Source organism: Meles meles, chromosome 11, assembly GCF_922984935.1.
Source record: "Meles meles chromosome 11, mMelMel3.1 paternal haplotype, whole genome shotgun sequence".
Taxonomy (NCBI): Eukaryota; Metazoa; Chordata; class Mammalia; order Carnivora; family Mustelidae; genus Meles; species Meles meles.
This window is the reverse complement of record NC_060076.1, coordinates 94,510,025-94,535,736: the sequence shown is the minus strand read 5'-3', so window position 1 is coordinate 94,535,736 and position 25,712 is coordinate 94,510,025. Positions and strand designations below refer to the sequence as shown.

At 55.0% G+C, this 25,712-nt stretch overlaps 1 protein-coding gene across 1 annotated transcript in view; it reads left to right on the top strand.

The window, feature by feature from the left end:
- Positions 1–25,712, top strand: part of IPPK (inositol-pentakisphosphate 2-kinase) — a 47,617-nt gene that overhangs the window by 2,518 nt on the left and 19,387 nt on the right. The window contains exons 2-11 of the mRNA XM_046022246.1: positions 3,586–3,633; positions 5,260–5,355; positions 7,608–7,674; positions 9,288–9,409; positions 10,699–10,788; positions 19,109–19,167; positions 19,515–19,587; positions 22,520–22,799; positions 24,777–24,927; positions 25,334–25,436. Of these exons, the coding sequence (XP_045878202.1) occupies positions 3,586–3,633; positions 5,260–5,355; positions 7,608–7,674; positions 9,288–9,409; positions 10,699–10,788; positions 19,109–19,167; positions 19,515–19,587; positions 22,520–22,799; positions 24,777–24,927; positions 25,334–25,436 (1,089 nt within the window). The remainder of the gene's footprint in view (positions 1–3,585; positions 3,634–5,259; positions 5,356–7,607; positions 7,675–9,287; positions 9,410–10,698; positions 10,789–19,108; positions 19,168–19,514; positions 19,588–22,519; positions 22,800–24,776; positions 24,928–25,333; positions 25,437–25,712) is intronic.

Genomic DNA, 25,712 nt, shown 5'->3' with positions numbered 1-25,712 from the left:
GCTCCGAGGCTGTGGCCTGCCCGGCACTGTATGCAGGGGGACTCCAGGAACCCGCCCCATGGAGGGGTCCTGGGCAAGGGCATCTCCCCCATGGGAGTGCACTGTCCTCCACTGCTGCGGCCCAAGGACCCTCTTCTAGTGGCCTGTCCCACTTGGGCTCACGCTGAGCTGTGGTCAAGCCCGCGATTGCCCTCAAGTGTGCTGCCACATGGGCTTTCTCTCTCTGTTTCTCCATCTGCACTCGCCCTCCTCACCTTCTCGTCTGGTGGCTTTGGCCCTGCCCTGTCCTGGGAAGGTCGCGAGTCTGGCTTGTCACTCCATCTCTGAAGTGTCCCGAGTGGTGGGAGCAAGCGGCCCTCCCTCCAGCACCCGCCCCCCCCCCCCTCCCCGGGCTTGTCACATCAGCTCCAGGGATGCGTTCCTCCCTGTCGACAGGTGAACGCGAAATACCTGCCAACAAGAATCTTCTGCAAAAGCGCAGGAGAAGCAGCTCATTTCTGCCTTTCAGGCTCTACAGCCTTTCTAAGCTTCTGAGGGTGTGTGGGACCCTTTACCTCTGCGACTGTCCTGACGCCCTGGGGGTTTGTCTGGGTCCTGAAGATGCGAAGTCGAAGCAGTCAGGGCGCGTCAGACTCCTCTTTCCATCTTGGTTTCTGGATTTCTGGTTTGTAGATCGTATATAATGGAGATGCTGTGGACAGATGAGGGTTGTTCTGGGCTTTTTTTGTTGTTTTTTGTTTTTGAATATGACATATTCCCAAGTGCTGGGCCACTCCTTTCTTTAATTTTCTGCTGAATCTAGTTCAGAGAGTCTGACCTTTTTGTTGCTTCGAGTGTTTTTGTTTTTTTTAAACAAGTAGTTCATTCTCTGTTTGGAATTTTTCGTGGTGCGCGTCCAGGTCCACACAGCTGACATGACTTCTTTCTCGGGGAGGCCTCACAAGAGAGTTCTGCACGTGACCCTGCCTATAATCGTTCCCCGGATCACCTGTAGTCACATGCTAGGATTTGTGATTTCCAGCCCTAACCTTGGGGAGCTGAGCTCTGCCTTCCTGCTGTGTGAGCTCTGCCTGTCTGGGCCTGGTCTCCTGAGGCGGCTCGGTGGCATCCCTGCCCACCGTGCGCTTCCTCCTCAGTCCGGACAGCACTTGCCCCGTCGACCAGGAAGGTCCACAAGGCTTCTGTGTGTCCTGGGGAAGGCCCAGACGGCAGCATGGGCTCTCCTGCCTCGCTGTGTGTGTGTGTGTCTATGTCTGGGTGGGTCTGGGGGCCCAGAAGGCTCCCCGCAGATCTGCTCGTGCTTCTCTAGGACACTCCGTGCAGTTGGGGTCTGCCCTGCAGGTTCTTCTCTTCTCTTCTCTTCTGTCTGTCGGATTTTCCATCCTTTCGGGGACCACCCAAGTGCCCCTTCTGCCTCACCCCCAGATGTTGGCCAGGGTTGCTTCTCCACTGTCTGCTGCCCCCACCCCCCACCCCCCAGGCCCCTGCTTGAATCCGTGACCGCATTGGTCCTGTGGCCGCTGTGGGTGCAGACCAGGCAGCCGGAGCTTGGGAAGGAAAGTGTCCTGCCCGCTGTAGGTCCCCTGCTGTCCCAGTGTGCTCCTCCTATCTGGCTTCCCTGCGGTGTCCTGCCTGCCCTCTGTGACATGGCTGCCGCCGGCTTCTCTGTGGGGCTGGCAACCCAGCGCCTGTCCCGGCCCTCGGCCCCTCTCCACGCTGCTGGCTGGGGTTCTGTCGCTGGCATTCTGACGGACTGGGCCGTGGCTTGGCCTCACGAGCAGCCAGCCTGGGCACCGGGACAGCACCCCGAGGGGTGAGCTCTGTTGTGTTTCTCTCCCTTTCTCATGGAAGTTGCCTGGTCTCTAGTGCTCTGTGGTCTTCCCGGTGTGTCCTGGGCCTGAGATGGTGCACCTGCTGGTGCCCCCCCCCCCGCCCCCGTCTGCTGGAGGCCCTGGTGCCTTGATTCCACCTGCGGGTTCCCTCCTTCGGGCTTCTCGTGGGCAGCTGGCCCCTTAGTATGTTGTTCTCTGTGGTCTTTCATTCGCATGTGATGCTAATTACAGCTTGCTGTCTCTGCCCAGAAAATACAGAATATTGGAGGGAAGGTAGTGAAAAGCACCCAATATTTTCCCACTGAGAAAATAATTTTTGTCACTGCTTTGGTGTACTTGCTTCCATTTTATGTTTTTTATTTTTTTAAAGATTTTATGTATTTGATAGAGCACAAGTAGGCAGAGAGGCAGGCAGAGAGAGAGGAGGAAGCAGGCTCCCCACTGAGCAGAGAGCCCAATGCGGGGCTCGATCCCAGGACCCTGGGACCATGACCTGAGCTGAAGGCAGAGGTTTTACCGTCTGAGCCACCCAGGTACCCCTCATTTTATGCCTTTATGGGTGCTCAGGAATCCTGTTTTTGTTTACTGCTTTTTCACTCAACCTCAAAGCATCAGCGTGTAGAAAATCCTTTGCCCCCGTGTTCAAGGCTGCAGAGCCCTTGGGTGGCCAGAGTCCCCACTCCGCACGGTCAGACATCCACGTGGCTGTGCTGTTAGGGCCGTGGCTTCTCAGGGGTCACAGCGCAGGCCGTTCGGCACGCGATGCCCCCCCTCCCAGCCTGGGACTTCTGTTCCTTTCGTAAGTGACAAGTTGTGACCTTCACTGTGGGCTTTGAGGTAGTTTAATATGTGTGTGTCATACTTCCACTCACTGACTTTTTCTGCTTGTGAAAATCTCAGCTTCTCCGTGTCCTCGAGGGCGTGAGCGCCTGCGGCGCTCTCCTGCGTCAGGCTGCGGGGCCTCCCTGAGCCTGTCCCCTTCTCTCCACTTCCCTGGCGTTCTATGCTGGGCATAAGAAGTTGTCCCAGTTGTTGCTCCCTGGAGATGCCGTCACCGGTGTTGGATCCTTTCAGACTTTTCCATATAACTGAGTACGCACATACTTTAAAACTTTTTATTTTATGAACTTTTAAAAATGAAGTGTAGCAAACCGACAGAAACGTGCCTGGATCGCAAGTGTATGTGCAGCTTGAATCTCACAGAGTGCAGGGACTGGTGATCCTGTGACCCACAGTGCTGTGACCAACCCCTTTTAGAACATTCCTCAGGGACAGTCCCACCCACCTGCGGGGTGGTCCCTGGGTCTTGCTCTTACCGGCTTTTGAACTCGGCACGAGTGGAGCTGTACCCATATGCACGTGCCCAGGTGTGCTTAAAGCCCCGTTTGTGCCCTTCCTCATTCACCAGTGCGTGCCGACTGCGGCTCTGTGTCTGCGGACGTCGGTCTGTGGCCTGCGCTCCGAGGTGTGGACGGCATCCCGCTGTGTCCAGCCACCGCGCTGTTGGCCCCGGGGGTTTCCACTTTCCTGGGAACTACGAACCACACTCCCGTCTGCAGTAGCTGCGGGCTCCTGGGTACCGTAGTTACTTCTGTGAGTTTGATTCCTGGGAACGAGCTGGCTGGGCCAGAGGTGTCTGGTTCTCCTGGTTGCCCTGGGATCCAGGCCTGCTCCCCACCCCCCCAGACCCGCCACTCTGTGGTCCCCAGGCTTGGGGTGGGCACTGACTGGACTTTGCTTTGTTTCCCAATAGCGTTGTGTGGTGTTGCGTTTCCTGAAGTTCCCTCCAAGCAGGAAGAAGGTAAGATTGGTGGGTTTGCCACTCTCATTAAAACAGTTACACAGGAAAACTTCGGGTTTTTTCCGGTGCAGAAGTGTTCGTGCTCATTACGGAAATTTGAATGTGACACAGCAGTGAGCACAGAAAGTGGGGTGTCCGTCATCCCTGTAGGGCCAGCGTGTTGACCTTCCTGGGTCACTTTAGGTCCCCTGGGAGGGTCTGCGGTTCTGAGCGAGGAGCAGGCAGGGGGCCCCGCTCGTGGCCGGGACATCCAGGGCCAGGGCTCTACTTTGCCACCCCGCTGGCTCGGTTTCCCCATCTATGGGATCATAGTTGTGACAGTGAGTCGGTGCTGCTGGCGGATGGTGGCCCAAGTCCCAGCGGGCCGTGCTGGTGGGGCCCGGGGTTTCTGTTCACTGAGGCACCGGGCAGAGAGCACTGTGGACGTGCTCAGCGAGCTGCCGCCCAGTAGAGTCTGCCTCCCTCCAGGTGGGAAGTGGCTGTGGTGTGTGTTTGGGGGTGATTAAAGAGAGAGGCAGGGGCCCCGGGTGCCGCCCCACAGGAGCTGGGGAGTGAGGGGTGGGTGGCAGTTGGGTCCCCAACGGGGTGCGGGAGAGTTGAGTCCGCTGGGTTGGGGGGCCTCGCCCAGGGGAGCAGGCGGGGTGAATGGCTGTGGAAATGAAGGGCCTCACAGAAGGAGACGAGGGGCCCGAGGGAGAAAGCTGGGGGGCCGTGGGACAGTGTGGGATGGAGGAAGGTGGCCCCAGGCAGGAGGGCGTTTCCTGCCTTAGCGGCCTCTGGAGGCATGCGGGGTGTTGTGTTCCTGTGGGATCAAGTGGATCCGAGTGGAGGCTAGAACCTTCTCCAGGCAGCTCACACCGCCCCTGCCACCGAGCAGTCTGCAGCGCCTGGAAAGGCCACGCTCTCTGGCCACGCTCTCTGGATGCCTCCGTCAACGTTTCTGCTCAGATTTACTGAGGCGGCGTCTTCTGAGGCATTGGTTTGTCTCTCTTTTACGAGCGGGGCGATGTGCCACCGGCCGTGTGAGCGGTGGGGAGTCGGAGTCGCGTGGGCTCGTTCTGTCGACGGGAAGAGCTTTCTGTCGGGAGTTCTGTGGCCAGGCCGTGGGCGCCCCTGGGAGCGCCCTGAGTTTGCTGCGGGGCCTTGTTCCCACACAGGCTGCGGTCTGCGTGCGCTTCGGCCGTGGGTGGCAGCTCCATGCGCGACTTTCTGCGAGCCCACGGCCTGCTGTGCCCCCCCCCCCCCCGCGGGTCCTGCTGCCCTGGGCCAGAGGGAGGGACTCAGGGCTGATTTCCTTTCTCCCCCAGATCTCATAGCCTGTGGGTTAAGAGCCTCCGACTGGGAAGCAAATATTCTGCATTTGGTTGCTGGGGATGCAAATGAGAATGCCTGGTGATTTGGGGCTGGGAGAGATTTTCAAAGGGGCATTGGTTAGGGGCCTTGTCCTGGTGGGAGGAGGGCGGAGGCTGCGGGACAGACATTCCCTCTGGCCGGCCTGGCTGTCTCCCTGGTGAGGCTCCCCTGCGAGGCCTGGGCATCTGGTGCGTATGCAGCGGCGACATGCGGCCCCACGCGGTGCCAGCCTCCCCCAGGTCACTGAGGCCTCCCTATGCTTCTCTTTTACAGACCTCCGAAGAGATATTTCAGCACCTACAGAACATAGTGGACTTCAGCAAAAATGTCATGAAAGAGTTTTTGGGGGAGAACTATGTCCACTGTGGGGTGAGTGACTTTGATTTACAGAGTCTGAATTCACAGGCATCTTCCGTGTCAGTCATGTTGGGTCTCGGCGGTCGTTTGGACCTTAGTGCTTCCTGACGACGCTTGTGTTCCAAGTGCTGCTCTCCGGGGGCCACATGGAGGCGCGGGGCAGGTAGTCTGACGCCGTCTTCCGGCCGAGAAACGTGAGGCTCAGAGACCGCGTGAGCCCTGCAGCTAGGACCCCTGGCCCCGCTACCCTGCTGTCCTGCGGGGGCTGCATCTTGGTAAGGTTCTCGGGGCAGATCCGGATGGCATCACTGAGCCCTCTGCCACCGGGGATCCACTGGGGCTGTGGACCCTCTTGCGGGCTGGGGCTGCCATGGGGCTGGCAGGACGGTGCCGGCTGCTGGCCGGGGCCTCAGCTGCTCCTGACATGGGCTCACTAGGGACTGCGAGTGTCCGTACGACCTGGCCCTGGCTGCCCCAGCTCGTGGCCCGAGAGACGACCTGTCCTGGAGTTGTGTCTGTCCTTTCCACAGCACCCTGCTGGACTTGTGGGTCAGCCTGGGTGGTGTGGGGCTGCACAGGGGCGGGAGTGCCCAGGGCTGTCCCGGTGAGGTCCCCAGCTGTCCCGTTGGGAGCCGCACGTCTCTGACCAGCCTGAATGGTGCCTGAGCGAATGCAACTATGCTGACTGCCAGCTTTCTCCTTGAGAGGGCATTTCTCTGCTTCGCAGTGCGTGGGGGGTGCTCCCAGGAGGGATCCAAAGGGCGGTGGGGAGCTCAGGGTCCCAGCCGGCGGGGCCCTGGCAGGAACAGCGTCAGGATGTAGCCCCAGGGCCCATGGTGTGCTCTGACCCCAGGCGGGCTCTGTTTGTCCACGGTGGATGGGGCTCTGGTGAACGAGGTGAGCTCACAAGGTCACATCCTGGGAATATCCACCCCTTTGACACATGTCCTCTGCAGGAGGACACTGCCAAAGTGAAACCCGACCTGCTTTTTCTTCCTTGTACATGGGCCCAGGCACGGTTGAAGTGCAGGAAGATCACGTGTCTGGTCTGTGCAAGGCCACGTTTGGGCAAAACCAGCCTGAGTGAACAGTGACTGCTGACGCCAGCCGGGGGCGGGGCGGGGTGGAGTCCAGTCCCGGTGAGAGCCTTTCCCTACCCCCGTCCCAGCGCGAGGCACAGACAGGCCCGTGCGGGAGAGTGAGGCTGGCCGGGGCCATAGGCACACCCGTCGTGCCGGGTTTGGGGACTGGTCTGGGCCTGTCCCCAGAGGAGCTGGAGGTTAGGAAACAAGGAAGAGGCTGTTTCCCTGGGGCCTTCAGGTCTTGAATCTTCAGCGCCATGAGGGGTTGAGACACTGATGGGATGTTAACAGTGTCGCCTTGCTCTTGTGGACCCGGTCCTCCTGAGGTGAACGCCGCTGGGGCAGCCTCGACTTCACGTTTGACCTTGATGTGACAGTGAGGGGATGCTTTTCTCCTGGGGGAGCTTCTGAAAGACTGGACATGCTGCTCGCCTGCCAGACCCTTCCCCCCCCAACCCAGGCTGGCCGCGGTTGCTCTGTCCCTTCGAGGGCAGCTGCCCCTCAGCAGGGACGCGGGTGTGGCTACCCCCTCATGTTACACTGCCAGAAGAGGACCTCTGTGGTCCTAACTAGTTCTGCCTAACCTGGCACTCTGTGCAGGTGCTGGCCACTTGCCCTGCTGTCCATCCGTCTGTCAGGCAGGATGGCGTGGGTCACGCTGGTTCCGGAGTCGGAATCGAGGGTCAGTAAATGTGGCCGAGTATTAAGGATGCCTAAAATAGAGCTCATCATAAAATTGGGAATTTTAGGTGGTTTAAAGAAATGCAGTTCTGCTTTTCCCGTTGGTGACTGACCCGGGCCTTTTGGTCGCTGTGCTGAGAGCAGCTGAGCCCCGGGTGGCTCTGGACGGTCCCGTCTGCTGCTCCGCACGCTCCCGTCGTGGCGGGATTCCGGCCCTGTCGGTGGAGGGGGTGGGAGCCAGGGACACCGACTAGGACGTGCCCCTTTCCCAGCGGAGGCCCGCGCTCTGAGAGGGCCTGTTGCTCCTCACACAGAAACCTTTGCGTCTGATCTGGTCACATCCTCAGGACAGCAGAGCAGCTTGTATTCGTAAATCCACATGCTGAGTAATTTAACGTGGTAAAATACGCAGACTGTGAAGTCTGCCATTTCCCCTGAGTGTCTGAGTGGCGTTCAGCTGGCTCCCGCGGCGCACTGAGTGTTTCGTACTTGTTCTTACAGGAAGTGGTTCAGCTGCCTTTAGATTTCGTGAAACAGCTTTGTCTCAAGATACAGTCTGAAAGACCAGGTAAGAGCTCCAGCTTGCAAATTCTGTGGGTGATTTAAATATTCCGTTTGGGAAATGTTTGATGCATTACTCCCGTTAGGCTGATGGAGTTTTCAGCAGTTCTGCGGCCGGAAACCTTATTCTCAGCCAGAAGTGCTTGGAGCGCATGAATACGATTCTGGGCGTCAGATGGCCACGTCCCTGTGCAGGGCGTCTGAGCCGTGAAACGCTTCTGGGACGGAAAGGGAGCTGGAGTAGTGTGGCCTTAGGGCAGGCAGGGTGGCTGCAGGAGTGGAGGCGGGGCCCAGGCACCCTGAGTACCGTCTCCCAGGGGTGGGACCCACCTGCCGGCTCGTCCTCCTGCAGGCAGTGGACAGACGGGAATGGCAGTGGGTGACAGCTTCTCGCCATTGCCTCCGTGCTTTTCTGCACAGGCTTGGGGCAGCAATGACACCAAGCGCGTGAGAGCTTTTCATTTTGGTCAGAGATCGGATGTGACGTCCATGGCGTGGAGGGTGGCCATGCCGCCTCTCGAAGCGTGGCCAGGCAGCTGGGGGGATGCAGGTGGCCGGTATCCAGTCTTTCTGTGATTAGGAAATAGAAAACAAGCAGGATAGTTGTGCCCTGGAGCCTCTGGTTTGGGGCGCTGTGCAGAGCCAGGCTTCGGTGCCCCAGGGAGGCCACCGACGTGTCCCAGCCAGGACTGGGTCGCGGCTGTTCCTTTCTGGACTGGGGGAGACTGATGCTTGCTCTAGTAACTCTGTATCGTCATTTTGTTTTACGGTTACCAATTAAATGCATCCAATGTGACAGTCATAAGAGCTGTCCCTCGTGGTAATAATGCCTCGTAATTGGCCTCGTTATGTGACTGGAGGAAGGCTCAATCCCCCTGCGGCCCAGAGACTGCATCCTGGGCGCTGTTGTGGGCCCAGCGTCTGGCGGGTGGTTCCGAGAAGCAGCAGTGTTGGAGGGCTCCGGAGGAACCGGTTGTGGAGGGGGCGGTGAGGCCGCTCCTTCCTCTCTCAGCTCCTGCACTAAGGGAGTCGCAGAGGCAGGGGTGGTCCCAAGACCATCCCCACTCTGACAACGCGTACACAATTGGGGGCCCCCACAGTGACCTCGGTCTGATGATTTGCTAGAAGGACCTGAACTCCCCGTTATCCTCACGGCTAAGGTTTCTCACTCTGAGGGACGGGGATGACACCCAGACCAGGGGAGAGGCTCTGGGGCGCGTCGGGGAGACCCTGCATGCACTCCCGGGCGCCTTCTCCGCTGGGCTTGTGTGCGCACTGCTTGCTTCTCCAAGCAGCAAGGTGTGACCGCGCGGAGTGGGGGTGCTGGCCGGGATCAGGGCTGGGGCGCACGGACACAGCGGGCCGCCCCTCTGAAGGGGGAGCCGGTTCTGCGGGGCCTGGAGCCCCGCTGTGAATCACAGTGTTACACTCGCCTGACTGGGAGCCCCCAGATAAACATGGAGGCTCCTTAGGTGGGGCCCCCCAGGAGCCCAAGGCCAAGGCCATGGCCTCTCTTGGGCAGGGCTGAACCTTCCCCCACAGGAGTCCACCGTGTCGCCATTGGTCATCTCGTCTGTCCTGTGCTCATCTCTTAGGTCTCTTCTTGGCTCTGTCTTTCAGAATCTCGCTGTGACAAGGACCTGGACACTCTCAGTGGCTATGCCCTGTGCCTTCCAAACTTAGCCAGACTTCAGACCTACCGTTTTGCAGAGCACCGGCCAATTCTGTGTGTGGAGATCAAGGTGAGCTCGTGTCAAGGGGAAGGTGGCGCGGGGCAGGGGGAACAAGGGTCCGGACTGTAAGGCCGTGAGTCTTCTGCCTGGAGGGAACTTTACAGCAGAAGTTCTTGGGGTTCCCCACACTGGGCTCACGGCCCCTCCCCGGCCCGCACGGACGGGGCTTCCAGCTCCTTCTGTCACCTGCACCTTGGTGCTCCGCTTCCTCCCACTGGCCAGACCCTGAGATTTAGGCCCGTTCCTGGTGCTCTGACGTGGGGCTTGGCCGGGGGCCACCGGCAGAAGCAAGTGTGTCGGGCTCTGCCTTCCCCGTTTTCCTGGGAGGGTGTCGCTCCCCGGGCCCCTCCTCGCCTCCTTCCAAGCTGTGCCCCTTGGCTGCTGGGTGACCCTACACCGCACTCCAGGGGCTCGGTTCCACTGGGGCCCGTCTGATTGGTGGCGCTCCGCTCCTTTGCTTCCCGCTCAGGAGAGGCCTCCCCAGAGACCCAGAAGCCGGTGTGACTCTCGGTGGACGAGGGCCAGGGCCCGGCTTCAGCTCTGCTGCCCGCTGTGCCCACGTCCCCCTCGGGAAGCCTCCCAGAGGTCCCAGGCCATTGTTTGTCTCTTCTCCAAACTTCTGTGGCAGTGATTCCTGGGTCACTCCTGTGGCCCTGAGCACTCACACCCCCGGGGGCTCCATGTGGACTGATGTCCTGCTTGCCCAACCAGACGGTGAGCGTGCCGTGTCTCAGACGACAGGCAGCATGGTCTTCAGAGCCCCAACACCGTGGTCTTAAAAGGCAGCAGATGGGGGCACCTGGGTGAGTCGGTTAAGTGTCCAACTCTTGATTTCGGCTCAGGTCATGATCTTGGGGTCACGGGGTTGAGCCCTTTGTCGGGCACTGTGCTGGCTGCGGAGCCTGCCTAAGATTCTCCCTCTGCCCCAGTCCCGTCCCCTGGCCACGTGTGCACAGGCGCGTGCTCTCTCTCAAAAAAATAAAAATAAATAAAAATAAAGATAGTAACAGAGCTGGGGGCCGGGGCAGACCCGCACTAGAGGCTTTCTGGTTGCAGCCTGTCGCAGAAGAAACACGAAGCTGCTGTGTGTTGTGCTTTGTCTAGTCGGTGTGGGAGGCCCCGCTGGGCTTTCCTGGGCGAGGACTGGGTGTGATGATGAGGGCGGGGTCCCTTCCCAGGGGGGCTGCGGATACAGCCACTCTGATTGTCCTGCATCTCCTGTATCCGCTCTGTCATCATGTCTCTTGGAAGGTGTGGGACCGGTCCCTAAGTGTTCTTTCCATCCTTGTGTCTTGCAGCCCAAATGCGGGTTTATTCCTCTCTGCGGCGCCGTGACGCACGAGCTGAAGCACCGCGTGTGCCGCTACTGTATGCACCAGCACCTCAAGGTAAGGCGCCTCGGTGCGCGCAGCCTGGGGGGCCCCGTGACCCCGGAGCTGCGGCGTTGGAGAGCAAGGCGGGGACACTTCTTACTGGCCTTCTCTTTCCTAAGTCGTTCATGTCCACCTTTTTTTGTTTGTTTGTTTCAAATAGAGATAAATTCATGTATCTTCAGTTCACCCGTTTAAAGTGTGTAATTCAGTGGATTTTAGTAAATTCGCAGATTTAGAATCACTTCGTCACCTCCCAGAGAACGCTGACCCCATCGCAGTCACTCCGCAGTCCCCCCTCCGGCCTGCCCCTGGGGATCGGCCTCTTCCGAACGTTTCCTGGAAATGGAATTGTGCATCCCATGGCCCCTTTGTGACCGGCTTCTCCCCTGAGCAGCATGGTTTTGGGCTTTTAGCCCCACTGCAGCGGGCTTGAACGCTCTTGCCTGGATGGGACCATCTTGTCGATCGCTCCTCTCCTGGCACGTGGGTCATGTCCGCCTTTGGGTTGCTGTGACCGCGCGTGTACACATGCTTGCTTGAGTTGCCACTTTACGTTCTCGTGGACTGAGTCCTAGCAGTGGAATTGCTGGGTCTGAGAGAAATTGTGTTTAATTTTTTGAGCAAATGTCGAGCTATTTCCCCAGCTTTCACACCATTTTGTGTTCCCACCAGAGGTGTCTGACGGTCTGATCGCTCCGCACCCTTGCCATCCTGCTGTTGTCCCTGTGTGTGATTGCGGGGGACCCTCGGGGTGTGAAGCGGCCCGTCACTGTGGTTTCCATCTGCGTTTCCCTAACGGTTCGTGACGCTGCAGATCTTGTCATGGGCTCCTGGTCCATTTGTATGTTTTCTTTTGAGATATATTGGCTCAAGTCCTTTGCCCGTTTTTGAATTGGGTTATTTTTTTGTTGCTGAGTTTTAAGGGTTCTGTGTGTATTTCGGATATAATCCTTGATCGGATCTGTGATTAGCAAGTATCTTCTCCCATTCTGTCAGTTATCTTTTCACTCTGTTGATAGTGTCCTCTGATGCACAAATGTTTTTAATTTTACTGAAGTTATAGTTCGTTTCTTCTTTTGTTGCTTCTGCTTTTGGTGCCATAGCTAAGAAATCATTGCCTCATCCAAGGTCATGAAGGTTTTCTCCTACGGTTTTGATCCATTTTTGTTAATTTTTATATTTGAAGGGAGGTAGGGGTCCAGTTTCTTTTGTGTTTAATTCCAGTTTCCCAGAAGACTGTCCTCTCTCCATTGAATGGTCTTCTTACCAGAGATCTTTCGGTTGTAAATGTAGTTCCATCCTGGACTCTCTGTTCTGGTCCACTGGCCTGTGTGTCCATGCCGGTGCGGCCCTTCTCTTGATTCTGTAGCTTTGCAGTCGGTTTTGAAATCAGGAAGTTTGAGTCCTCCAGCTTTGTTCTTCTTTTTTAAGATTGTTTTGGCTTTTTGGGACTCCTTATAGTTACATACGAATTTGAGGATTGGGTTTTTCATTTCTGCAAAAAAAAAAAAATTATTGGGATTTTGACAGAAATCGCAGAAACGTGTGGATCACTTCGGGTAGTACTGCTGTCCTGACAGTATTCGGCCTTATAACCCATAAACACAGGCTGTCTTCCCACTTACTTAGGACTTTTATTTTTTAATTTTTTTAAAAGATTTTATTTGACAGAGATCACAAGTAGGCAGAGAGGCAGGCAGAGGTGGGGGGAGGCAGGCTCCCTGCTGAGCAGAGAGCCCGATGCGGGGCTCGATCCCAGGATCCCAACATCATGACCTCAGACGAAGGCAGAGGCTTATTCACTGAGCCACCCAGGCGCCCCACTCACTTAGGACTTTTAAATGTCTTCTAGCAACATCTTGTAGCTTTGGGGGCACAAGTCTTTTACCACTTTGGTAATTGTAGGTATTCTTTTAGGATATTGTAAATATGATTATAAACAGAATTACTTCTTTAATTTTTTTCTTAGACTGTTTATTGCTGGTGAATAGAAACACAATTAGGTTTTTTCTTTTGAAGATTTTATGCATTTATTTGAGAGAGAGAGACAGTGAGCACAAACAAGGGGAGGGGCTGAGCAAGGAGCCTAACCCCAGGGCTCCATCCCAGGATCCCGGGACCATGACTTGAGCCGAAGGCAGATGCTTCACTGACTGAGCAAGCAGACGCCCCGAAACATAACTAATTTTTGTGGGTTGATCTTGTACCCTGCAGTTTTGCTGAGTGGCTTTTCTTGTAGATTCTTTGGAATTTTCTACGTATAGTTCATGCCATCTATGAACGGAGTTTTTATTTCTCTTCCAATTGGATGTCTTTAGCCTCTCAGTTGCATCAGAGAACCCAGCCGGGGGTTTGATGGGGATCCCCTGAATTGCAGATCCCTTTGGGAGGCATCACCACCACAGAACACCACCTGTTTCCGTGTTCTGTGCACACAGGATGTTTTTCCATTTACTTAGGATTTTAATTTCATTCAGTGATACTTTATAGTTTCCAGTGTGTTAGTCTTATACGTCTTTTGTTAAGTTTATCCTTAGGTGTTTTATTATTTTGGAGGCCGTTGTGATTTTTTTTTCATTTCATTTTTCAGGTTATTGTAGAGAAATATAATTGATTTTGAAAATACATAGTTTTAATTGTGGTGAAAGACACATAACATAAAACCTATAACATTAAGCTACATAGGTGTGCAGCCGTCGCCCCTGTCCATCTCCAGAACTTCTCATCATCCCGCACTGCGATGCTGTCCCTGTTAAACAGCTCCACGCTTCCTTTCCTCAGCCCCAGGCAAGCCCACGCCAGTTTCTGCCTCCGTGGATTTCTCTGCTGTCGCTGCTTCCCGTACCGGAATTATCCAGGATTCATCCTTTTGTGACTGACTCGTTTTACTTGTTCTCAGGGTTCATCCACGTTGTGAAATATGTCGGAATTTCCTTCCTTTTTAAGACTGAATAATAGTCTATTAAATATACATCCATATACCACATTTTTATTTTTTTAAAAGATTTTATTTATTTATTTGATAGCACAAGTAGGCAGAGAGAGAGGAGGAAGCAGGTTCCCTGCTGAGCCGAGATGTGGGGCTCGATCCCAGGACCCTGGGATCATGACCTGGGCTGAAAGCAGAGGCTTCAACCCACTGAGCCACCCAGGCGCCCCTATATACCACATTTTTAATCCATTTATCCAGTGGTAGACACTGTGTTGCTTCTATCTCTTGGCTTTTGTGAATAATGCTCCTGTGAACATGGGTGTGCAAACGCCTCTGAGTCTGCTGTCAGTTCTTGTGACTGTTTACCCAGAAGTAGGATTGTTGGTCACACGGGGACCTTGTTTCACGGGGACCTTGTTTGCTGCTGTTTTCCACAGCACCTGTGCCATTTACATTCCCGCCAGGGCATCTCAAAGTCGCATTTTCCCCGCACCCTTACCAGCACTTGCTGGCTTGTTTCCCGATAGTAGCCACTCTAACGGGGGCGAGGTGAGAAATGTAGTTGTTGTACAGTGATATCCGGTCACCCCCATGAACCTGTATTTGCTCTTTTTTTTTTTTTGCGGTGGTAGTTTTTTTGGATTTTCTGTATACATGATCAGATCACTTGCAAATAGTGATAATTTTACTTTGTTCTTTCCCATCTAGGTGTCCTTTGTTTTTCTTCCCTAATTCATTGGTTAGCAGCAGTACGATACCGTGTAGAGGAAGCAAGAGCGGACATCCTTATCATGTTCCTGATCTCAGGCAGAAGCTCTGTTTTTCATCACTGAGTGTGGTGTTCCCCATGAGCTGGTCATAGATGCTGCTTTTGAGTTTTTGTTTTTTGTTTTAAATCCTGAAAGAATGTCAGATTTTGTCCTCCATCTCTGGGATGATCGGGGGGTGCTTTCCTCCCCGTCAGTGTGGTCTGGTCTGTCACATGGGTTTTTGAAGGTGAACCACCCTTGTATTTCTGGGATAAACCCCACTTTATTATAGCTGTATAATCCCTTAAATGTGCTGCTAAATATGATTTGTTAGTTTTTATTATTTTTATTGAAGGTTTTTTTCTTAAGAGATATTGGCCTGCTGTATTTTCTATGATGTTTTTATCTGGTTTTGGTACAGGGTGATAACTGGCTTCATAGAATGACTTAAGAAATGTTTCCTTCTCTCCCTTCTAATCTAATTTTTTGGAAGAGTTTGACCGTCGGTGTTGATTCTTCTTTAATCATTTGGTAGAATTAATTAGTGAAGTCATCTGGTCCTGGGGTTTCCTTTGTTGGAAGATTTTTGCTTACTGATTCAGTCTTTTATTATTCTGTTCAGATTCTCTTATTTGTTCCTGACTCAGTTGTGGTAGTTGTGTGTTTCTAAGATTTTGTGCATTTCATCTAATTTGCTTGTTCATAATATTCCTCAAAATTCTTTTTTGTTTGTGCAAGGTTGCTAGTAACATCCTTTCTTTCATTTCTTTTTTTTTTTTTTTTTTAAAGATTTTATTTATTTGACAGAGATCACAAGTAGGCAGAGAGGCAGGCAGAGAGAAAGAGAAGCAGGCTCCCCGCGGAGCAGAGAGCCCGATTCGGGGCTCGATCCCAGGACCCTGAGATCATGACCTGAGCCGAAGGCAGAGGCTTTAACGTACTGGGCCACCCAGGTGGCCCTCATTTCTTTTTTAAATCATTTTTCTTGATCTAGCCAAAGGGTTATAATAATTGTTGATCTTTTCAAAGAAACAACTTATGGTTTTGTTCTTTTTCTTCACTTTTTCTCCCAGTTCTTCATTCGTCTGTCTCTGCACTAATCTTTACTATTTCCTTTCCTCTCTCTGCATTGGATTTAGGTTGGCCTAACTTTTCTAGTTTGTTAGTGTAGAACCGTAGATTATTGATTTGAGATTTTTCTTCTTTTTTATATACAGGTTCATAATTATGAATTTCCATGTAATTCCTGCTTTCTCTGCAGGAGTGAGCATTGGTATGTTGCATTTTCATTCTGTCTCAATTTTCTGATTTCCCTGTGGATTTCTTCTTTGACTCATTGATGATTAGGAATGTGTTTAGATTTCTCATATTTGTGAGTTTCTCTCTCTCTCTCTTTTTTTTTGTTATTGATTTCTAATTTAGTTGCACTGAGTTTGGAGAATATTTCCATGACTCATGCCTCCTTGAGAATGTTCGTGTTTGCTCGATCAGAAGGTTTGTTCTGCTGTTGCTGGGTAGAGTGTCCTATGGATGTTTGTTAGGTCTGGTTGGTTTAGAGTGTGGTTCAAGTCGTCTGTTTTGTTGTTGATTTTCTTTCTACTCAATCAGTAACTTAACATCTTAAGCTAAACAGTCTAGCTCAGTTAATACCAACTTAATTTCACTGTTGCACAAAACCTCAGCTCCTTGTAGCTTTGTTGCCTCCCCTCACAAATTAATCTTCATATGTGGTGCGCTTGTCAGTACAGATTCCTGGCGAATGCCGTGTGCCACGTGAGCGATGTTCTGTCTTTGAAGGGCATAGGACCAAAAACTACAAACAGAATATATTCATATTGTCTTTTATGTTTATCTAGCTGTGTAGTTCCTTTACTGCTGTGCTGTTTCTTCACATGGATTCGAGTTACTGTCTAGTGCCCTTTCATTTCATCCTGAAGGGTTCCCTGTACTATTTCGTGAAGGGCAGGTTAGCTAACAACAAATTGTTTTTAGTTGTTTATCTGGCAGTGTCTTAATAGCTCTTTCATCTTATTTTACTGTATTTTATTTTATTTATTTTTAAAAGATTTTATTTATTTATTTGACAGACAGAATGAGAGAGCACACACAGGCAGAGAGCAGAGGGAGAGAGAGAAGCAGGCTCCCCACTGAGCAGGGAGCCCGATGCGGGGCTCGATCCCAGGACCCTGGGATCATGACCTGAGGCGGAGGCTTTAACCCACTGAGCCACCCAGGCGCCCCCCACTCCTTCATTTTAAAGGATAGTTTTATAGACAAAGAACTCTTGGTTAACAGTTTTCAGCACTGAGATTTTCCTGAATGCCTGCGACTAGTAAGTCTTCGCTGAGGGCTCTGTGTGCATATGGGGCCCGCCATCAGCACTCGGTGTGGCGGGTGCAACTCGATTTAGCCTTCACTTCCTCAGAACCTCAGATGAGCAGAAGGTGAGGGTGTTTTAAGGTCTTTCCAGAGCCTGTACATGGCCTTGTAGATGGCCAGGTTGTGCTGGAGGTTTCCAAAGCCTCTGTATATCTCATTCCTCAGCTTTTTTTTTCAGTTTTAGGTTAGTCTAATTGTTTGCCGTAACTTTTTATTTTATTGCATTGTTATCTACTGTCTTAGGTAGCCATGAAGTTAAACAATTGCCTCTGACCCTTTTCACAAATGCCTCTTGGGAAAATGCCCCTTTTGCACTTGGTAAACTGAATCAGGTATCAAAGATGGGAAATCAAGAGATAGTTGACATCATGACCATTCTTTGGGAATGAGGGTTTAGAGAAACTCGTGCCTGGTTCAGCCCCCTCTGGTGGCTTCCAGGCTTCTGTTTTCACCAGGATTGGGGTTGTTGATTTTTAAGGTTTCCTTGGAGTTAGAGAGAAGGGTGGGAAGAGAGCATTAAAAATGCCACAAAGCTCACTGTTCCTAGATTTGGCCATTTTTCTTGAGTAAATGCTCCCAGATTGTTGCAAGCCTTTGGTTAATTTTCAGAATTCTGAAATTTTGATTGTGACAGTTTTTGCCAGTTTTCTCATTGCCCTCATGGAGGAAAGAATTCCCAGAGGTCTTTATTCCATAAGTTTTGCTGACCCACTCCATCTTTGTGAGGTTTTTTGTTGTTGTTGTTGTTGTTGTTTTAAAGCTTTTATTTATTTGACAGAGAGAGAGATCACAAGTAGGCAGAGAGGCAGACAGAGAGAGAGGGGGAAGCAGGCTCCCTGCTGAGCAGAGAGCCCGATTCGGGGCTCGATCCCAGGACTCTGGGATCATGACCTGAGCCGAAGGCAGAGGCTTTAACCCACTGAGCCATCCAGGTGCCCCCATCTTTGTGGTGTTAGAACTTTCCAGGCTCTTCGGGAAAAGATGGTATGTCGGCCTTTCCCTTTAGGAGATGGTCTTCGTTGTCACCATTCAGTTGCTGGCTATTTTAAGAACTGGTTTTTACTATGAAGCAATACCTGCACATTTAACTGATAAAATATGGGATTTCCCAGAGGTAACCCCTGTTGTCAGTTGGTACATCCTTCCAGACTTCTCTCGGTGCCAACACAAGTAATACATGTTATCCAGGGAAATGAGATGACGCCTTTCCCACACGTGTTCTGGCGCGTGCTTACCTGTGTGTGTACACGTGTGCTTCTATAAAGCAAATGTGGGACCTCGCCATATATAGTCTCTCTGTTAATCGCTCTTCTCACTTAACTAACCCTTGAGGATTGATTACTGTGTATCCTTCGAGGCTTTTTCAATGTGTATTTGGACATGGAGGCCCACTGTTTTTAAGCAAAGTAACATCATTTCCATTTATGCAGATTGCCTTTTTCCTTGAATAAATGTTGGTGATTTTTCGTTTTTCCCTCTTTCTGTAAGTAGCTGGATATCGTTCGTTCATTCCAGCATGAGCGTGCAGACTTCTGCATCCTGGCCCATGAGAGCGGATGCCCTGCGAAGTTGTTTCCAGGCCTCACTAGTCAGGCTGCAGTGAACGTCCTTGATCTCGTGACTCTGCATAGGTTTGCCGAGTCAGGGGATGCCCACATTGACATTTGATGGCGGGGCGCCTGGGTTGCTCAGTCATTAAGCGTCTGCCTTTGGCTCAAGTCATGATCCCAGGGTCCTGGGGTCGAGCCCCGCATCAGGCTCTCTGCTTGGTGGGAAGCCTGCTTCTCCCTCTCTTACTCCCCGTTCGTGTTCCCTCTCTCGCTGTGTCTCCCTCTCTCAAATAAATAAGCCTTAAAAAAAAAAAAGAAAAAGAAAATTTGATGGAAACTAGCAAGTTGACTTTCGGAAGGTTGTGCCGATTTATCTTCTCCCTGCAAACATGAAATTATGGGCCACACCCTCCTATTCCTGAATATTACACTTACAAAGATTTGTTCATCCGGTGACCAGAATGTGGCTGTGTCGTTTTGGGAGACCATGTGCTGCTGGCTGCCACCGCCCCTGCTCATGGGGAGGGCTGGGCCGGCAGCCCCCTGAGGCTTGGGGTGGCTGAGGGTCCCTGGGTGTCAGGGAAGCCCCGGCCGTGGCTAGTGACGATGTGCCCCTGGAGGGGGCGGCCTCCACAGGGACCTTCCGCGCCCTCGTCCTCTCTCAGAGGCGTGGGCCCCGCGCTGCCCCAGCAGGTCACTGACGGCCCTTGCTGCTTTCTTAACAGGTGGCAACCGGGAAGTGGAAGCAGATAAGCAAATACTGTCCCCTCGACCTCTACTCAGGGTAAGAGAGCACTTCTCCTTTGTCCTCACGGCCCGCCGCCTTTCGTGGGGGTGGAGGTCAGGGGGGCACTAGCCGGCAGGCAGCCAGGGTCCTGGGCAGAACGCAGGGTTCTTGCCTGGTCGGCTCAGCTGTGGGAGGCAGCGGCTGGGGAGCAGAGGGGGTTGGGGCGGTGATGGGGGGCCTCCCTGAGAAAGGCTGGGGGCATGTGGCTCCTTAGCCCCCAGAGCCTGAATGACGCCTCCAAGCAGCCCACATATAGGCACATCCCCTGTGTCTGGTCCCCTGAGCCACAAGCAGGTGAAAGCAAAGGCTGCTTGTAATTCTATCGATAGTGTCTTTCTTTTTAGAAATAAGCAGAGAATGCACTTTGCCTTGAAGAGCCTGTTACAGGAAGCTCAGAACAACTTAAAGATATTTAAGGTGAGCGCAGCCTCTCTTCCGTGGTGCTTCTGCAGAAGGCAGTGGGTGTCCATACTGGGTTGGGCCAATCCGTGGCGCTTTAGTCCTGGTAGATGTGGGCATCTGGGCTGGGGCTGCCTTGGTGCAAAGTGCTTTGGTCCTTTCTCCAAGCTTCGTCCTACAGGCGTGGCATCCTATGACCCCTAGAGTGTGGGACATTAGCTCTTGGACCACCAGGTGGCTTTGGCTCCCTGGATGCACACAGCCCAGCTCTGGGCCCGGGACAGGACGGCCCCGAGTCCATCAGGCTGCGTCCCAGGGGTCCCTCTGCGCACCTCTGAGAGGGCGGCCACACCTGGGCCTTGGTTTGCGGGTGATTTAGGGAACGTGTAATTCCCTGATCTTGTTAGCGAACGAAATCTCAGTGCCTCTGGGGCTCCTGGCCACGTGCGGACAGGCTTTTTGCACAAGCAGTTGTCCCTGTCCGGCCCCTTCTCTGCCATCTGTGGGCTCCCTGACCCGACTCCCTGAGACCCAGTGGTCAGCTGCAGGCAGGGGGGGGTCTCTGTGGAGGGGGGCAGGGGGCAGGGCAGGCCCAGAGCTGGAGGAGGGCTTGGTGTGGCCCGAGTTGGAAACATGTCCGCTCAGGGCCTCCAGCCATCTCCTTTTCTCCTCCGCATGGGCACTGCCCCTTGCCCCGGCTGCGTCCCCAATAAGCGGTTCGTGTGGCTCTGTGGCCCGGTCCGGGCTCACGAGCGCTGTGTCTGCGTGGAAAAGGGGGGCTCTTCCGTCTGGATGGCCTTGTGCCCTCTGTGTCCTGCTCCGGGTGGACAGTGCTGCTCTGCCCACGAGGTCCCTCAGACCAAGCCGGGGATGGTGGGCAGGGAGCCTCTTCCTGACTTGGTTTCCCCGATTTGGCTCAGAAGTCTGGTCGGAGTGAATGGGCTTGAGCCCGTCTGCCTCCCCCTTCCCAGAGCTAGAGGAAGGGCCTCTTTCACGGCAGTTTTTATTTTTAATTGTTACAAAGACGGAAGAGATTTTCCATTTCCATCCCAAAGATGAGCTCTCTTTCATCTGGGGATGGATTTGGAACCTTTAGTGGGGCGGGCGGTTTTCCTGGCGGATCCTTTGCTGACCGGGCCTGCCCTGGGGCCAGGGTTGAGAGAAGTGACACGGGGCGGCTTTTCAGAACACTCGCTGGAGCCACAGTGCGCGTTCTGGACGTGCCGTCGTCGCTCTGGAGCCAGGCTTTGGTTCTCAAGGTCAGGTGTGGGCTGTTTCCTCTCTACCCAACCTGGACACTTGTGAGACACGGGAGGCGTGGCGCCTTGTCATGGAGCCGGGGACGCTGGCACTCCACCCATGTCACAGTCATCTGTCCTTGCGGGGAGTTTGGACCCTGGGGAGAAGAGGGTTCCGCTCACTCAGCGGCTCCCAGGCCTGGAGGGGGCAGCTTCATGGGCCCTGGCGGCTCCTGCACCAGACCACGGTCCCAGCCCCGGCCCCTCTCTTGGGGGCAGCCCCCAGTGCCCGGTTTCGCTCAGCACTTCGCCTTGGTCTCCTTCCCCAGCAGGAGCTCCCGCGGGCCCTTTGCCTGGCACGCCTTCTTCCTGCCGCTAGACCCATCTCGGGGTCAGCTTTCTCGTGAAGGCTTCCCTGGCTCCCGTGGCCAGCAGTGACCTCATTGTGTGCCTCCTGCTCTGACATGTGACAGGAGACCCCCTGGGAGGCATCATGCACACCCCTGCATCCCAGGGCCCAGATGAGGGACGAATGTCCAGTCCACACGTCATGGACTGAATGGACGCTCATGTGCCACCTGGGGACAGGGCAGTGACTGTCCTCTGTGCTCCACTGGCCCTCACGGTTTCCGTGGCCTGGCATTGAGCAGCTTAGTTGGCGCTGGCTCTGGGTGCCCCTTGAGGCCGTGTCCTCTCTGACAGTTTGACTAGGGCCTGAGGCTGGGCTCCCAGGATGGTGTCCTTAATGGTGTGGGCAGGACGCCTTGGTTCCTGGCTTGGGTGGTGGGGAGCGGTGGGTGCCCCGGGGGCTGCTCAGCGAGGCATTGTGGCTTGAGAAGAGCGGCTCGAGAGGGAGGCCGGGCATCATAACGTGGTCTCGCCAGGGCTGGGCTGTTGCTCCCCCTCCGCCGTGGGGAGAGGGCTACACGGTGTGAGTGCTGGGACCACTGCGGACTGGCTAGAGGCTGCTAAACACACCATTTCTCAGATGAGGGAATCAGGGGACAAGGAGTTGGTCACTTTGTCATGGTTGGCTGTGGCTCAGGTGTGTGGGGATCAGGGTCCCTCAGGGGTCACAGGGTCAGCCCACTGGGCAGCCCTGCTCGCAGCTCTGGGAATGCTGGTGGCATGGAAGTGTCTTTGCCAGACTTGGTCTCGCAAGGCAGGATGGCCTTGGGGACGATATGGTCCACGCTGGTGACGCGGGCAGCCTCGCCCACCCTGGCAGGAAGTGTGGCCCAGCCCGTTGGGGAGGACAAAGTCCTCAAGGTGCGGGTGGCCAGCGGACACCCACACTGACCAAGAAGTTTGCCTGCTTGGGGTCAGACTGACACTGTGTGTCCTCAGGAGCACAGGTGTCCCGTGCTTCTCAGGTCACAGGCTTGGGGGTGGGGATCTTTGGGGCTCTGGGCTGTGTTTGCCTGAGGCCCAGTGTGGTGCGGGTTCTCCTGAGGCTTCGTATTTTAGGCCTGGACCAGTTTTTTGGTTTTCATTTGTTCTGTTCTACGTTCTAGTGGGATTTGCGTCTTGGCCAGCGACACGGTGGCTGTGTGTGACGGTGGGTTCCCCCAGAGGGCCATGGTGTGCAGGGCCCCAGACGGCGCGGGTGTAGGGTGTCGGGTCCCTTTGCGTGCCCTGCGGGCAGAGACAAAGGTGTCCTGCCCACCGCCCGCCGCAGAGCTGACGTCTCCCCGTCTGTCCCCCGCCCGCAGAACGGGGAGCTGATCTACGGCTGTGCGGACGCCCGCAGCCCCGTGGCGGACTGGAACGAGCTCGCGCACCACCTGAAGCCCTTCTTCTTCCCGTCCAACGGCCTGGCCGGCGGGCCCCACTGCACCAGGGCTGTGATCCGGGAGCTGGTGCGGGTCATCACGCGGGTGCTGCTGAGCGGCTCGGACAAGGGCCGGGCGGGTGCCCTGAGGCGGGGGCCTGCGCCACGGGGCCCTCGTGTCTGTGAAGCCAGCCCTTTCGGCAGGAGCCTGCGCCGCCAAGGTAGGCCATGCCGGGCACGGGGGCGGGCAGAGGGGGGCGGGAATGCCAGGGGCCTGCCTGGCCTCACGGAGCTCTTGCGGGAGTGGCCTGGGGCTCTCCCTGCCTCTCAGCCCTGCGGGCGAGACTTCTGGCCTCATCCTTTATCCGGGCTGTAGGGTTTTCCTAAACCGCCGGCTCTGTGCGTCCTCCGTAGCTGGCTGAGCAGTTTCCCCGCGACCCTGGCTCGTCTGCTCGGCCACCCTGCGGGGCAGGTTTTCCCCAGCAGGTGGAGAGCCGGGACTCGGAGGGCCGGAGTCCCACAGCTCCCGGCCCTTTGGGGTGGGGTGGACCCTGCACCTCCCGCTTGCCAGTGGGCTGGCTGTGACTCAGTGGGCATCCCGGGCTCGAGGCAGCCCAGCGGCGGTGGGTTTGGGTTTTGCGGTGCATGTTTGCAGGCTCCTCGTTTGTCCCTTGGCCGTCTGCTGGCAGGCTCCACGCCATGCACAGACCTGTGCCATGTGGTGCTGTCGCCAGGAGCTTCCTTGGGGCTGACAAGGAAGACTCAGATCATTTGCGCTTCAGGCTGAAGGCCCTGTGGTCTCTCGTGGCTGCTGCAGGGGTGGTGCCGGGGGACCGTGGCCCTGCGGCTTCTCATGCTGCCCTGTGCGCCGGCAGCTCCCTGGGTACGGCCCGTCTTTTTTTTTTTTTTTTTTTTTTTATTTATTTATTTGACAGACAGAGATCACAAGTAGGCAGAGAGGCAGGCAGAGAGAGAGAGGGAAGCAGGCTCCCTGCTGAGCAGAGAGCCCGATGCGGGGCTCGATCCCAGGACCCTGAGATCATGACCTGAGCTGAAGGCAGAGGCTTTAGCCCACTGAGCCACCCAGGCACCCTGAGATTTTATTTATTTATTTGAGAGAAAGAGTGTGCACACGAGCAGGGGGAGGGGCTGAGGCAGAGGGAGAGCGGAGAGCCAGATGTGGGACTTAGTCCCAGAACCCTGGGATCATGACCTGAGCCAAAGGCAGGTGCTTAATTGAATGAGCCACCCAGGTGCCCCTTGTGACTTTCTTAAAAAAGCGATACTCGATCATTTACTTGTGGTAGAATTATGCCCATTATTGGGGCTCCGAAGTAGATGACACGATGTGTCTGGAAGGACACCGTTAGATGCTGAGGCACCCTGGCTCCTGGGACTTTTCTTCAGGGCTTCCCTGGACACAGAAGCTGACACAGGCATGACCAGGGGACGCGCGGTCTAGGGTGACGGATCGCGCTCTGCATGCTACTTCGCAATCTCGTGACCAGAAATACATGTCTGTACTTGTATTTTTCGAATTTTTATTGACCAGGAGGTAGGTATCCCGCTGTCCGCATGGCCTGTAATTTCAGCAAATGCCCTGAGCTGGTTTCTGCGTTTTCACCGTGTGTCCTGTGGCTGAGCGTGTCCAGCCTGCAATGTGGGGTCAGAGGTCAGAGTGTCTGTACTGTACACGGCTGCCCCCTTCATGGGAGACATGGGCCGGGACCCTGTCTCCCCAGCCCACGTGGCACCTGGTGCACGTCCGGGACCTGTGTGTGACGCTTGCAGCCGGAGCGGACTTGGTGCCCTGCTGACCCTGTGGTGGCGGCTCGTGCTGTGGGTTTATCGGCGGCGGCTATGCCTGCCGTCCCGTGTGGCCACCACCTGTCAGCATGGGCTGTGGCTCTGGGCTCTGCAGACACGGTCTCACAGATTTGGGGACGTCAGTGTGGGCGTTTTAGATTTTTGTGCCTGGCTAATTCAGACCGAGAGCCGTGTCTGCACTGAAGCCTGGGCTGCTGTGATGAGCTGAAAGCCTTCGAGAAGGAGCAGCACAGAGCGACACACAGGTCCCCTGCCTGTCTCTGGCGCCCGGCCCTGAGCCCCAGCAGCTCCGTGAGGCAGGGTGTGGCCCGTGCCCAGGCTCTCTTCAGTCCTTGACAGTAAACCTCTTGTTTTCCCGATGTTCTTGGTAGGAAAAAACAGCCCGGAGTGCTCGGGGTTACCGAAGGGCTGTCTTCTGTACAAAACCCTCCAGGTGCAGATGTTGGACCTGCTGGACATCGAAGGCCTCTACCCTTTGTACCGGCGGGTCGAACGGTACCTGGAGGAGTTTCCTGAGGAGAGGTGAGGCCCAGGCCCTCGGCACCCCTGCTCTGGCTAGGCTGAGTGGGCCCTGAGCATTCCTGAGGGCAAGACCGGGATGGGGAAGGGACCACCCCAGCAGGAGGAACACCCGTCCAGCCGCCGCGGGCCTGCGGTCCCCTGTCCTGTGTCAGCCGAGCCTGCAGGGGGCAGTGCTGCTCCACCGCCGGCGGACTTGTGGCCAGGTTGACCCGGAGCCGTCCCTCCCCTCCCTGCTCGCCCCCCCACCCCGCCCCGCCCCGTCTAAAACTGCTGCTTCAGAACGAAGCTTAGTGTTAGGAAGAGGTGGACCTTTGAGATGTTTAAGGCGGATGTGTGAGTGTGAAATTGTTTACTGGAGACCGCTTCCAGGCAGCTTTGCCATCCTTTTTTGTGTTTTCTCTTTCAGAAAAACGTTGCAAATAGACGGGCCTTATGATGAAGCGTTTTATCAGAAGCTGCTTGATCTTTCCACTGAGGACGATGGGACAGTGGCCTTTGCGCTGACGAAGGTGGGCAGACCTTTCTGGAAACACTTGGCGCTCTCTAGGCTCTTAACAGTAACTTGGGGCTTTCCTAAGACATGTCGTTTCTCATTACCTGTCCCCGGGGCTTAAAGCAGAAAAACTGAGGAATTAAAAAAAAAAAAAAGGCTGTTCCCTCAGGTGACCCACACAGGTGGTGACCCAGAACCTTAGCTCTCAGGGAGGATCTCCCTTCCTCCTGGAGGCTCCGGCCCACCGGGACCCAGCCCTCTCCTACCCTTGTGCGGGGGGCCAGGCCCCGGG